Source organism: Mastomys coucha, unplaced genomic scaffold, assembly GCF_008632895.1.
Source record: "Mastomys coucha isolate ucsf_1 unplaced genomic scaffold, UCSF_Mcou_1 pScaffold18, whole genome shotgun sequence".
NCBI lineage: Eukaryota > Metazoa > Chordata > Mammalia > Rodentia > Muridae > Mastomys > Mastomys coucha.
This window is the reverse complement of record NW_022196900.1, coordinates 75,431,516-75,445,152: the sequence shown is the minus strand read 5'-3', so window position 1 is coordinate 75,445,152 and position 13,637 is coordinate 75,431,516. Positions and strand designations below refer to the sequence as shown.

Genomic DNA, 13,637 nt, shown 5'->3' with positions numbered 1-13,637 from the left:
TGAAACAGATACAGAAGGAAGCTTGGAGCCGGTTTTTCATTAAAGTCAGAGAGAAAAGCAATGGGAGAGAAGCTGATTGGGGCATGAGGGCATTGGGCTTGGGGAGGACAGGGGTTGGAGAGGGGACAAAGTTATGCCTTTCGCCTTAGGCAAGGAGATTGGCAGCAGCTGAAGAAAGCCAGGGTGTCTGCAGGGAGACAGCGAGAAAGTCCAGAGTCTCAGAGAAAGCTTGCTTGGGCTTTCGGCCAGCATCTGAGAAGGAGCTAGGAAGAAAAGAAAGGATACTCTTAAGCAACAACTCAAACTCCAGGCTGAGCAGTGGAGATCTACAAGGAAGGGCTGCGAGAAACTAACTTCTTGGAGGGCCCACTGAGGAGATAACTCCTCCCATCCTCTCAGCTTCTCTTTAGGTGAATCAACTTTCCTGAGGAGCAGTCTTCTAGCCAGCTGATTGGCAGGGCCAATTAGATCAACTTTCTGAAAACTCGGTTTATTTATTTATTCATTTACTCATTCTTTATGGGTATGTGTTGGGGGTGGGGGCATGTACACAAGGACAAGCTTTGGGAGTCAGTTATCTTCTTCCGCTCTGTGGGGTTCCAGAGTTGAACTCAAGTCCTCAGGTTGGACAGGAAGTGCTGTTACCTGCTGAGTCAGACCAAAATGTTATGTCTCTACCTAGAGCCAATACAGAAGAAGTCAGATTCCATTCTTTGGACCAGAATGAAGTGTCTTTCCCTTAATGGGCCTCAGCAAGGCCTTGATACCTTCACTTTCTCATATGACATTTATTTATGTATTTATTTATTTATTTATTTATTTTTATGGATGTGTCTGTGCATCGCAGTGTGCCCAGTGCAAGGGGAGACCAGAGCAGGAAATCATCTCCCCTGAAACTGGAGCTACTGGCTGGTTTTGTGTCTACTTGATATGAGTTAGAATCAACACAGATCGGTCAGTTGAGGAAATGCCTCCATAAGATCCAGCTGTAAGGCATTTTCTCATTAGCATTCAATGGGGAGGGCCCAGTCCATGATGGGTGGTGCCATCCCTGGGCTAGTGGTCCTGGGTTCTGTAAGAAAGCAAGCTGAGCAAGCCATGGGAAGCAAGGCAGTAAGAAGCCCACCATAGCCTCTGTACCAGCTCCAGCTTCCGGCCCTGTGTGTGGGGTGGCAGACTGGGAGAAAAAGCCTAGTCCCAGGACCCAAAGGGAAGAAGGTGGTAGGGAGGGGCTTCACCTGCTCTCGACACCTGGCCCGTTATGTAGCCACAGCCCCGCAGAGACCATTGGTCACATAGGGGCAGTGCCCCCAATCCCCTCCCCACATGTAGATGAGGCATCCCAAACATCTCAGAACAAACCAAAAGGAAGTACCTGCTGTCAGACCTCAACCCATGCCACAATTGTATATAAGATCCTATCCAGAAGTTATAAAGGTGTGTGAGAATTATTCCATTGCCTGAGAGCATCTGTCACTTCCTGGGAAGAGACCGCTCTCAGGAAGCTTTCCCTGCACCTTGGCTTGCTAGCTTGGAGCAATCACACGACTTGGAGCCCCTTCACTGGAACGCTCCTGCCAGGCTGGCCAAAGGTCTCTGAGGATAGCGTCTGGTGCACAGGCTGGCAGCCATGCTTGAGTTCCTGTCCTGGCTTTCTCCAGTGATGGACTATGATCTGGGATTGTAAGATGAATAAACCCTTTCCTCCCAAACTTGGTCTTTGGTCATGGTGTTTTGTTGCACCAAGAGAAACCATAAGATGGTTGTGAACCACCTGTGAGTGCTATAGAATCGAACCCAGGTCTCTGGAAGAACAGCCAGTGCTCTTAACCACTGAGCCATCTCTATGGTCCCAGTCATATGGCATTTTAAATATTTGTGACATCTCTCAGTGTTACAGAAAATGGGAGGTGGGGTTCAAAGCTCATAGCAAGGGACTTATCCTCACTGGTCTCCAAGCCTTCAAGTGACTGTCTAGGTACCTTAACAGGAACAGGGATAGTTAGGTAAATTAGCCTTTAACTGTAGTTAAATTAGTTACTTTAACTGTAAACCTGAAGAAAACACAGCAGTCATGTGGTGGCCCATGGGCCAGGTCCTATTCGTGTATTATATCAGTTTGTGTGCCACTGGACAAATCTCTCACCCATCTTCCAAAGAAGTCACGGCCTCATGGTTGGAAAGACCACTCGTTTTGTTTGTTTTGTTTTTGTTTTTGTTTTTGTTTTTTTCAAGACAGGGTTTCTCTGTATAGCTCTGGCTGTCCTGGAACTCACTCTATAGGCCTTGAACTCAGAAATCTGCCTGCCTCTGCCTCCCAAGTGCTGGGACTAAAGGTGTGCACCACCACTGCCTGGTGACACACGCATTTTTAAACCAGGTCTAAGCAGAGAGTTTGCACTCTGTTGCCTCCCCGTCCACCCTGTCACCTATTAGTCTACTTCTGAGGACTAGTGCACACCCTAAGGCCTGGAGACTCTTCTGTCTTTTGGCTCCCTGACTCCTGCCTTTTGAAGTCTTCTACCTTTACCCTCTCCCCTTTCTTCCTCCAATTTCCTCCACAATACAGACAGACTTTTCTAAAACATAAATGTATTCATGAGTGCTCATCTGAAAAACCACCTAAGTCTCATCCGTACTCGGGAACAGGTCTACACTCCTGCAGGGCTTTACTGTCCTCTGCTGCTCTTCATCACTGTCAATCATCCCTTCCCTCCTCCTCACCCTCAGAGAGTCCCTTAAGCAGATCCGAAGTCACTAGTATTCTTTAAACATGTTTTGGTTTCTGTTTTTGTTTGTTTGTTTTGTTTTTTTTTCAAGACAGGGTTCCTCTGCCATAGCCCTGGCTGTCCTGGAACTCATTCTGTAGACCAGGCTGGCCTCGAACTCAGAAATCTGCCTGCCTCTGCCTCCCAAGTGCTGAGATTAAAGGTGTGTACCACCACTACCCTGCCTCTGTTGTTTTTGAGACGGGGTCTTATAGCCCTGGGTGTTCTGGAACTCACTGTGTAGACCAGGCTGGCCTCAAACTCATAGGGATCCAACTGGCTTCTTTAAAACACTTAAAAATTTTTTTTTGGGGGGGGGGACAATGATTTGCTGACTAGTTGCGATGGATGGACTTCCTTTAGCAGGTTAGAGAGTCATTCTCCTTCCCAGGCTTTGAGGATTCTTCCAGATCTTGTCAAGTTTCTTCGACCTTCTCTGGCCTCAGCAGCTGCTTCCAGCTTCCTCCCTTAGAGCACAAGTGTCACCTGGTGTGGTGCAGCACACGTATGGTGTCTCCAGCCCTTGTCTTAATCTGTTTCCTCCCTAGGTTTACAAAATATTTGCTCCTCCTGATGGCATACTTACTCAACTTTGCTACTGCTAGAAGGCTGTGTTGGGAAAAGTTTAATCAATAAGGAGAGAGAAGCCATATAGTAATCCCAAACTGAGTTTAATATAATTTATCTTAAAAAAAAAATTTTAAGCTGGGCATGGTGGTACATACCTTTCTAGCACTTTGGGGTTTTTTTGTTTTGTTTTGTTTTTCCAGACAGGGTTTCTCTGTATAGCTCTGGCTGTCCTGGAACTCACTCTGTAGACCAGGCTGGCCACTCAGAAATCCGCCTGCCTCTGCCTCCCAAGTGGCTGGGATTAAAGGCCACCACCGCCTGCCTGCCCTGGCTAATTCTAGCACTTTGGATGCAGAGATCTACAGAGTTTCAAGGCAGCTAGGGCCTCACAGAGAAACCCTGTCTTGAAAAAAAACAAAAATAGGAAAAAAATAAAAATAAAAAGAAAGATCCTTCTGTTTGAAATCATTTTCTTCCCTGCTGACAGGAGTCAATGAAAGGAAAAGTTGAGGGTGGAGAGGAAGTGCCTGCTGGGAGCAGGGGCTTGCCTTCCCGAAGACAATGAATAAAAATACCCACCTCCAGCCTGGGCTACACAGTGAGATCCCTACTTGAAAACAAAGAAGGTGGAGGATGCGGTTCAGTTGACCGGGTGCGCAGGAGGCGGGTCCTTGGATGAGACTCACAGCACATCAGACACCTAGCTTGGTGGCACACTCCTGTAATCCCCGGGAGTTCTGGGATTAAAGATCTGCACCACCACCCCAGGCAAGAGATTCCATCTCAAAACAAACCAACCCACCACAGCAGAATAGAGAGAGAACAGAACGTAAGGCAAAGCCACGAGCTAGTCTTACTTGAAACATAATGAAAACCTAACGATTTCCCCTCTCCTCTCTTTACACACACACACACACGCACACACACAGTTGTTCACAAGCTGATCCAGAGTGCTTTTTTGTTTGTTTGTTTTTTTAATTGTGGGGCACCAAGTAACTCCTATCTTTCCTCCTCTTTGGCGGGTGCTGATGGTTCGCCAACTCAACCTGTTCCCCTTGCCTGAGCGCCGACCAAACGTGACCCTCTCCCCTCCATTCTTGGCTTCCAACTCCATCCACAAGCCCCAAGAATCACGTCTTCGCAAGAGTTACACTCCCAGGCAATGTCACTGAGCAAGATGGTCCTTTGCAGTGAGCCGAGAACAGGATAGGGCTCCATAGGACCCCCAACCCACGTGCTCCGAGCCTCCCTCCTCACGAGCCGCCTTCCGGTTGGGCGAAAACTACATTTCCCAGAGTGCATAGAGGCGGGTCCTTGCTTCGGGCAGGGGCTCCTGACGGTATGCCGTTCCGTCGCCTGTTCGGGGGCGCGCGAGCTAGCACGAGGACAGGGCCAAAGACCCGGAATGAGTTTCCGCGTAGTTCCGCCGTGCGGTGCCTGGATGTGCTTGGCCGTGCCGGGCCAGGACAGGCGTGGCTGGGGACCTGAGTTGGTGGTACTGGGGACAGGCGCTTGGGACAGCCCGCATCTTGCCGAGGTCCCCGCCCCGTCCCGGCCGGGCCGGCCCGTCTGTCAGTCACTGGGGCGGAGGCAGCGACCGTAGCGGGGCCAAAGCCGGGAGGCGAACAGATCGCGGGCCAGGCGAACGAAGGGGACCTAGCTCAGTCTCCCAACTCTACCGACTCTGCCCCAGACTCACGAAACTGCAATCCCGTGCTCCCTTGGACGTCTCCGTATCTCGCGAAGGGCTCTCTCCCGGGTGATCTCCCAGCCCCCCTGACCTCATAGCATCTAGAAGCGCTTCCAGACTGGGGTGTTATGGGTACAGGCCGTTGACTCTGTGACCCCTCACGGGCCAGGGCCTCTGTTTCCCCTGTAGGCCTCCCTCCCCTATGACTTTTGATTCAAGCGACAGAGCTGTGACCTCCCACTAGGACCCTTGTCTGGGAGCGCCTCACTGACGCCTCCCTTTTGGGAGCCGCCTTAGCGGGTCCCCTCCGAAAAGCACATCTTTTGACCTCTGCAGCCCCCCCGCCCCCCGCCTCCAAACGAGGTGGGCAGGCCTCGGCAGCCATGCCCGCCCTGGGCATCCCTTCATCCCACCACTTCCTGGGTACTCAAGCCGGGGTCTAGCAGGGGGCCGACAGCCAAAGGGCTGGGGCAAGAGAGAGATCAGGGTCCACCTCCCTGCCAGGCAGGGAGCAAAGATGGAGCGGCGGGAGGAGCAGCTGGGGGCTGCAGGGGCTGGAGCAGCACCAGCCTTGGACTTCACTGTGGAGAACGTGGAGAAGGTATGAGGGCCTTGGGGTGGGCACTCCAGTGACAGAGCAGAAGTTCTGGGGACTGACACTAATGCCAGAGCTCAGGCCTGGGCTCAGTGCCCGCTGGGATGATGCCCCCAGAGCACCTGGTATTTACCGTCTCTCGGGCAGCCGGCTTGGACAGCAGTATTGCAGTGTCTAATGGGCTATTTTTGACTTTCTGTAGACACAGGTCCCCTTTCAGATAGATGCTCTAGGATCTTAGGTTGTTCCCTTTAGGGTGCTGTAGGGCTTAGACTTATAACCAAATTGGCTCCTGTCCAGATCCAGGAGAAAAGCAGGAGGAGTTCTGGAGGAAACCAGAAACTCACAAGACCTGCCACTCAGCCACCCCCACCCCCACCTTAGAAACCACAGGGCTGCTGAACAGTCCTGGACCCAACTCACTTTTTTTTCAGTCAAAGGCTCACAAAGATATCTGGAACTAAAACCATCTGAGTTATGTTTTCATTCATCTTCAGAAAGGGTCTTTTCCTTATTGGATGGAAGTCAACCCGGTCCTGGGCAGGCAGGAGTGTGTCTGGCTCTCTTGCTTTGTGCTGGGTCCAAGGGGCTTGGCTCTGCTGGCAACTTTACAGGGCCCTTCCTTCCTTACCTGCCCACATGGCTTCCTGCCATGGCCTGCTTCCAGACTTCTCCATTGCCCAGGCCATCTTTTTATATCCTGTTCTTCCCCCAGCAGTCTGGAATGTGGGGATGCACCCACCCCACTCCCATACTCCCCAGGATGAACAGAGAGATAGGGGTACCTTGTTGGATAGCAAGGGGCCGTCATAGACACACATTTGTTGCTCTTGAGGCTTTTTTTGCCTAGCCAATGTTGAGAACGCATCTCTTCTGTTTCTGTTTCCTGTCTCCTTTCGCATCCCTGAGTGGATGAACAAGGGACAGTCACCATAGCTGGCTTTCGGGGGGAGGGGGCAGGGGTACAGATTTGGTTAATCCTAGTTGGAGGGAGTCCATTTAGGGAACCTGACTGGCCCTTGGGGCTGGACAGTGTTGGCATGGTGGCACATGGTTTCATGTGCTGCCAGGGAGATGAGCCATTGTTTTCTCTCTGCACGAAGTCTCAATGGAGTTGGGCCCTGGGGATTCAGCTGCTGACAGCTCCCGGGTAGGCACTTGCTTGGGCTGCTTCTGGCCAAGGCCTCTCTGCATCATCTGACTGGAGGCTTACTTGCACTCTCTGAAGACGTTCCCACCCTCCCTTCCAGTGTATCCGGTCCAGGGCTACCTGGCTTGAAGCAGTCCTTCTCAGATTTCACACTGGCTTTAGTGCCAGCCTCCGGAGTGACCTCGGGATGCTCCTGGGGGAGCATATGGAGTTTGCTTGTTGGAATCAGTGGGAGGAGCTATATCTAAAGGGCCAGGCCCTTCAGGCTCTTCTGTACTGGTCTCAAGCTTATGTTTATCCCTGTGGAGCCATTCCTTCCTCTTAGGCCTTGCCCTTACATACCTCCCTATGGGAAGAGCCCAGCCCTCCCCCCACCCCCGGCCTTTTCTGCGTTTCTGTGGGGAGTTCCTCTCAGAACCCATTTGTACTATAAGAAGAGAATATGATAGAACATGGGCAAGATTCAGGTTTTCAAAAGGTCAGCCAAGACCTGAGCTCTCCCTTCCTGCTCACTCCTTCTTCCCCCACAAGTCAGGGAGAGGCAGCATCTTGCAGGACCAAGTCACACCCTCTGTTCTGGGCTCTGGCAGGATCCAGAGTAGCCAGCACCTGCTCAGTCCTGTGCTGTCCTGCAGGCGCTGCACCAGCTCTACTACGACCCCAATATTGAGAACAAGAACCTGGCTCAGAAGTGGCTGATGCAGGCCCAGGTTTCTCCACAGGCCTGGCATTTCAGCTGGCAGCTACTACAGCCAGACAAGGTGCCTGAGATCCAGTACTTTGGGGCCAGTGCCCTGCACATCAAGATCTCTCGCTATTGGAGCGACATCCCTACTGACCAGTATGAAAGCTTAAAGGCACAGCTCTTCACCCAGATCACCCGCTTTGCCAGTGGCTCCAAAATTGTGCTGACTCGGCTGTGCGTGGCGCTGGCCTCACTAGCCCTCAGCATGATGCCTGACGCTTGGCCATGTGCTGTGGCGGATATGGTTCGGCTCTTCCAGGCTGAGGACTCACCGGTGGATAGCCAGGGCCGTTGTCTGGCCCTGCTAGAGTTGCTGACAGTACTGCCCGAGGAGTTTCAGACCAGTCGCTTGCCCCAGTACCGCAAGGGTCTGGTGCGGACCAGCCTGGCTGTGGAGTGTGGGGCTGTCTTCCCATTGCTGGAGCAACTGCTACAACAGCCCAGCTCCCCCAGCTGTGTGCGTCAGAAGGTGCTCAAGTGCTTCTCCAGCTGGGTGCAGCTGGAAGTACCCCTGCAGGACTGTGAGGCCCTCATTCAGGCAGCCTTTGCTGCTCTGCAGGACTCGGAGCTCTTTGACAGCAGCGTGGAGGCCATTGTCAATGCCATCTCCCAGCCTGATGCCCAAAGGTGAGTTACTCTCCAGCTTCCCAGGAAGGGATGGCTCCACCCATCCCATAAGCATTAATAGGGTGTCTGTCATACGCTTCATCCCACGGAGACAAAAACAAGGATATAGGCAAGACACGGTCCCTGTCCTCATGGTTGCAAAAGTGAGGCAGACGTTAAACAACTAAATTATCTGGTAGACTACTAAAACATTTGTCTCAGCCGGTCACTAAGTCCATAGCGTCCTGCTCCCGGCCATATTGCAGATCTACTCTTTTCAGTTTCTGTAACCACCTGTCTAATCCCAGCTGTCATTGTCTCTTTTCCCAGATTTTAGCAGAGCTTTCTCCACAGTCCCCTGCTTCCCCCTGCCTGTACTCTCTGTCAGCCCAACAGGCAGAGTGACCTTCTGAAAATGAGGCTCTAATCCTTCCTTTCTGACCAGTGCCTCGCCTCTGTTCTGAAAGGTGAAAATCATCAGTGTAACTCATAAAGATGCCTCCACCACGAGGCACACACCCCAGCTTCATTTCATCTCACGGCCCTCTCCTGACTTGCTGTGCTGCTGTACTGTCTGTCCTTCTTTACAACCCCTGAACAGGTGCCTAGCACATCACCTATTCAACTTAAATCTCACCTCACTTCTGTCGAGATGTTCCCAAGTATTCTTAAGGCCAGGCCTGGTCTTCTCCACTGTGTCATCTCAGAGCTCTTCAGTGAGATTCCTGGCTCTCCTTCCGAGCCTTTAATGGGACTCCTTTTATATCCATATGCATCTTCTCCCCATTAGCCACTCAACTGCAAGGCCAGGGACTCGTCTTTTTTATCTCATTGTGCCCAGGAAATGGAGTAGCCACCAGTTTTTGAGTGGATGAAAAATGGAAGTTGCCTGATAAGGGAGGGCTGGAGGTAAAGGAGATTAGGTGAGAAGGGACGCTTCCAGCTTCAGGTACAACACCCCAAAGTGGACGGTGCCACAGCACATTCAAAAACCAGAAACAAGGCGGATGTAGAGAAGTGTGCATCTGTCAAGCAGCCATCGAAGTATGTGCCGAGCTGGGCCCCATGCTGGGCTCTGGAAGCACACAGGTGAAGGTTTGAACCCCTCATGTCAGCTGCTCACAATCTGGTGAGCACATGAGAGGGCAGCTGCAACCCACCACTGCTCAGCAGCAGGGGAGAGCAGCAGGGGAGAGCAAGGCTCTAGGAACCCAGAGAAGGCATTTAACTCAGTCTGAGGTTCCCACTGAACTTGGAAGGCTGTGGGGAAAAGAGAGCGTGTTAGGTGCAGTTGATGGGTTTGGGGAGGACATCCCAGAGAGAAGAAAACGCCCAAGCAAGGTGAAGGATATGAAGGAATTAGTGGTGTTTATAAATTATTAGGTATGATTAAATAGCAGAGTTAAAGGCCAGCATTGTAGGAAAACCAAGTTCAAATTGTGTAGGACCTTGGCAGCCAAGATTGAGAATTTTTTCTTTTAAATATGTGTTTGTTTGTTTGTTAAGATATATTTATTTATTTTATTTATGTGAGTTCACTGTCGCTGTTTTCAGACACACCAAAAGAGGGCCTCTGATCCCTTTACAGGTGCTTGTGAGCCACCATGTGGTTGCTGGGAATTGAACTCTGGACCTCTGGAAGAGCAGTCAGTGCTCTTGACCACTGAGCCATCTCTCCGTTTTTTTTTTTTTTTTTTTTTTTTTAATTGTCTTCCTGAAGCCGGTATAAAGTTACTGAAGGATTTTATACAGAAAAAAAATGATCTGTTGAGATTCTTTTGGGTTTAAGTTGGGCTGGAAAGAACAAGACTGAAAACCGGGAATCCTAGGTAGAGACTGAGAGGGATGGCTGAAAGCTGTGGAGGAATGGCTAATGGCTCAAGCCTTGTCAGTAGTCATGTCTGAGTTTGAATTTCAGAGTTTGTTTACTAACTGTGAGACCTTGGGTGAACCACTTCTAAGCAAAAATGGAGGCAATCATACAAAGCACACCGGGTAATTGCAGTACTTGGAACAGGATGATGTGTACAAGCCAGCCCTTGGTATTCAGTAAAGAGTGTTCTGGTCCTTGAGTAATGGCAGCTCTTTTGTGGCCTTTACTCGGGGCAGGAGATCAGCAGCTCCCATTAGTACATATGTGCTGTGTGTGCCACATGCTTTAAATTGGGGACTGTGTGTGATAAGCTTAATGGTAACCTTTTTTCCTTTAAGAGAGAAGCAGACAGTTAACTGTTAAGCAGACCAAAGCTGTTTGCTTTAAGCAGTTCAGGAATAGAAACTGTTACACATGCAGTGGGCTAGAGCTCCTACATATACACATGCACACATAGGTAACATGGTTAATTACTGCTCTTTAAAACTCTTAAGGGGCTGAGGATATCAAGGCTCAGTAGTGCTTGCTGAACATGTACAAGCCCTAGGTTCAATCCCACTACCAAAAAGGGGGAAAAAAGGTAAAAAGGTATTGCTTGGAAACATGTTTTGGTATGAAGATTAAATAAGAGAACATGAGATATTGAGTGTGGTCGCCTGTATTTGTTAGCATTGGCTATTATCTCTGTAAGAACAGTTAGTAAGATACTATTAGTAAGACACTGGCTCCCTAGTATAGGGTGGATAATAAGTCTCATGTGGGGGCTCTTGTGGCAGCATGAAGCTCAAGTGCAGAGTGGGCTTGCTTAGGTAGTGGCTAAGGAGAATTATCAGGGTAAGTACCAGGGTGATGTCAGGTATCCTTGGATATACCCAAAGTTTACCCACCCAGCCTGTCTCAAGGGCTTTAGCAAGTAATTGATGCCCCTTCTCTTCTGAACGAATGAGCAAGCAAGGGGCCAGTGCGGGAACCCATAGCCTTCTGGGCGCCCATTGGTTGCAGCCCCTTGGTTGCTTAGCAACTCTTCCCATTTTCTCAGCTCTGCTCCCAGAGCTCTAATTGTAGGTCTGTGCTGAGCTCAGTGTGAGCGGCAGCCAAGACATCCCAATAGCTCTGCTCCAGCTGCAGGAGCTGACCATCCAGAGCCAGGCCTCTTAGACCTGCCTTAACCATGAAAGTCATCCTCCCAGGCTTCCTTAGCAAGTCTAGAAACCTTCAAGGCTTCAGTCTTGTTCTGTTTGCTCAGAGCTCTCAAGCATGTGTGGCAGGAAATCTACACAGGCAGTTTCCCTATGGATGGGTTACAACAAACCAGGAGTTGGCACTGGGGTTTTGCTCTGTCCAATCTAGGTTGCTATATTTGGCTTAAGAAAGTGACCTTCAGTAATTACCCTGGGTGACCTAGTCTCTATCTTTCCTGGTGTCCTTTATTAGCCTTCCCTCCAGCTAAGCGTACACTTCAAGTCATCTTTCTTTCTGTCCCCCTGCACTTGCTCCTGCTTCCTGGCTCTCTCCTTTGAGTTTTCCCATTGGAATACATTTTTTTGTTTGTTTGGTTTGTTGTTTGTTTTTCAAGACACAGTTTCTCTGTATAGCGCTGGCTGTTCTGGAACTCACTCTATAGATCAGGCTGGCCTTGAATTCATATCTTCTTGCCTCTGTCTCCCAAGTGTTGGGATTAAAGATATGCACCACCATGCTTGTCTTTTGAAATACATTTTAGATGCTGGAATAACTTCTCATGGGGAACTGGGGGAAGGGGAAGTGAACTGGATGGGGGTGTTGGGGCTCCTGTCATAAGGACGGGAGACACAAACTGAGATCTGCACAGATCCTCTGCAGGAAATTATATTTGGGCCTTGAAAGGGAAGCAGATCTACAGTGGTTTAAGAGTTTCTCAATCTGATCTGTGTCTTAAGTTGCTGTGTGACCTTGAGCAGTCCTCTGAGCCCTTCTAGTTTATGATGTCTTTGATTTATCCTATTTGAGACTCAAAATATGCTGAGAACCTTCACTGTCTACCTTCTGTCTACATGAACTGGCAGGTACTGGATACTTTGGAAGAAAGTGGGGATACTGTGGAGTTAGCCTCCATCTCAACTGCTAGGGAGCTTATGGGTCATAGCCTTGGCCCTGCCCCTGACTCTTTGTGTTTGAGCCTGGCCTGAAGGTACCCATTGTCTGGTGGTGCAGCCTGTGTCAGGATCCTGAGACTGAAGCTATTCCAGCTGTCTCCCAGGCGACACCCCCTAGGGCTGTCTCTGAACTGGTGGTATCTGGTATGGATAGCTTTTGCCAGCAGAAATCTAGAATGGGACTGTGAGAAGGAAGTCAACCTTCCCGGTCTGGCTGCCTCTTTATGTCCTTTCATCTCACTATGTCCAGAGAAAATCCAGGTAACATGGATCTTCAGCCCTCCTTCCTGTCCAGGTACATAAATTGCTACAGAGACACTGCATAACATCAGAGAGGTCCCAAACATCTGATCATCTCTCTCTCTCTCTTTTGTTTTTTCAGACATGGTTTCTCTGTATAGCCCTGGTTGTCCTGGAACTCACTCTGTAGACTAGGCTGGCCTTGAACTCAGAAATCCACCTGTCTCTGTCTCCCAAGTGCTGGGATTAAAGGTGTGCGCCACCACCGCCCGGCATCTGATCATCTCTTAGAGTATGGCTTCTTCTGCTTAATTCTAGCCCCACAAAGTGGATGGAGTTACCCTGGTCCCTGGCTTTTTCTGCCTGTCTTTGTGCTTCAGGACTCTGACCTGGACATTTTTCTCTACACTTTCCTTCTGGTCAGCTCTTACTGACTTCTGTATCTTCAGCTACCAGCTAACGATTCCTGAATCTAAGTTTCACTCTGACCTGTACACTAGGCATCACTCTGACCTATACACTGGGCATCACTCTGACCTATACACTGGGCATCGCTCTGACCTATACACTGGGCATCACTCTGACCTATACACTGGGCATCGCTCTGACCTATACACTTGGGCATCACTCTGACCTATACACTGGGCATCGCTCTGACCTATACACTGGGCATCGCTCCGACCTATATACTGGGCATCACTCTGACCTATACACTGGGCATCACTCTGACCTATACACTGGGCATCACTCCGACCTATACACTGAGCATCGCTCTTACCTATACATTGGGCATCACTCTGACCTGTACACTGGGCATCGCTCTGACACCTATACACTGGGCATCACTCTGACACCTATACACTGGGCATCACTCTGACACCTATACACTGGGCATCGCTCTGACCTATTCACTGGGCATCACTCTGACCTATACACTGGGCATCAGGGTTTTTATGTTCTAATCTTTCTGAACACTCCTATCTGTACACCTTGCCTAATGCTGAGCTTCACTTCTCGTCAGAGTGTTACTGTTCCTGTTTGCCTTCTCTGTGTGTCAGTGACTCCAGAGTTGTCCTCTGTGCTCAGACGGTCATTATGTCCTGTTCGTCTTACCTGTTAGCTCTAAATTCATCTAGTTCACTCCCATCCTGCTGCCACCAGACAGACAGACAAGTTGGGAGTTGGTGGCAGCCAGTGGGAACTGGTGCCCTTAGGAGCTGTCTTCCAAAGTCGTCGTCTTCTTCTTTTTTTTTTTTTTTTTTTTT

General features: G+C 49.9%; 1 protein-coding gene across 2 annotated transcripts in view; it reads left to right on the top strand.

Moving 5' to 3' along the window:
- The first annotated feature begins 4,703 nt into the window (after positions 1–4,703).
- Positions 4,704–13,637, top strand: part of Ipo13 (importin 13) — a 22,761-nt gene continuing 13,827 nt past the window's right edge. For both annotated transcript variants that reach the window (XM_031378407.1, XM_031378405.1), the window contains exons 1-2: positions 4,704–5,629; positions 7,409–8,145. In XM_031378407.1, coding sequence (XP_031234267.1) covers positions 5,546–5,629; positions 7,409–8,145 — 821 coding nt within the window. In that variant the 5' untranslated portion in view covers positions 4,704–5,545. The remainder of the gene's footprint in view (positions 5,630–7,408; positions 8,146–13,637) is intronic.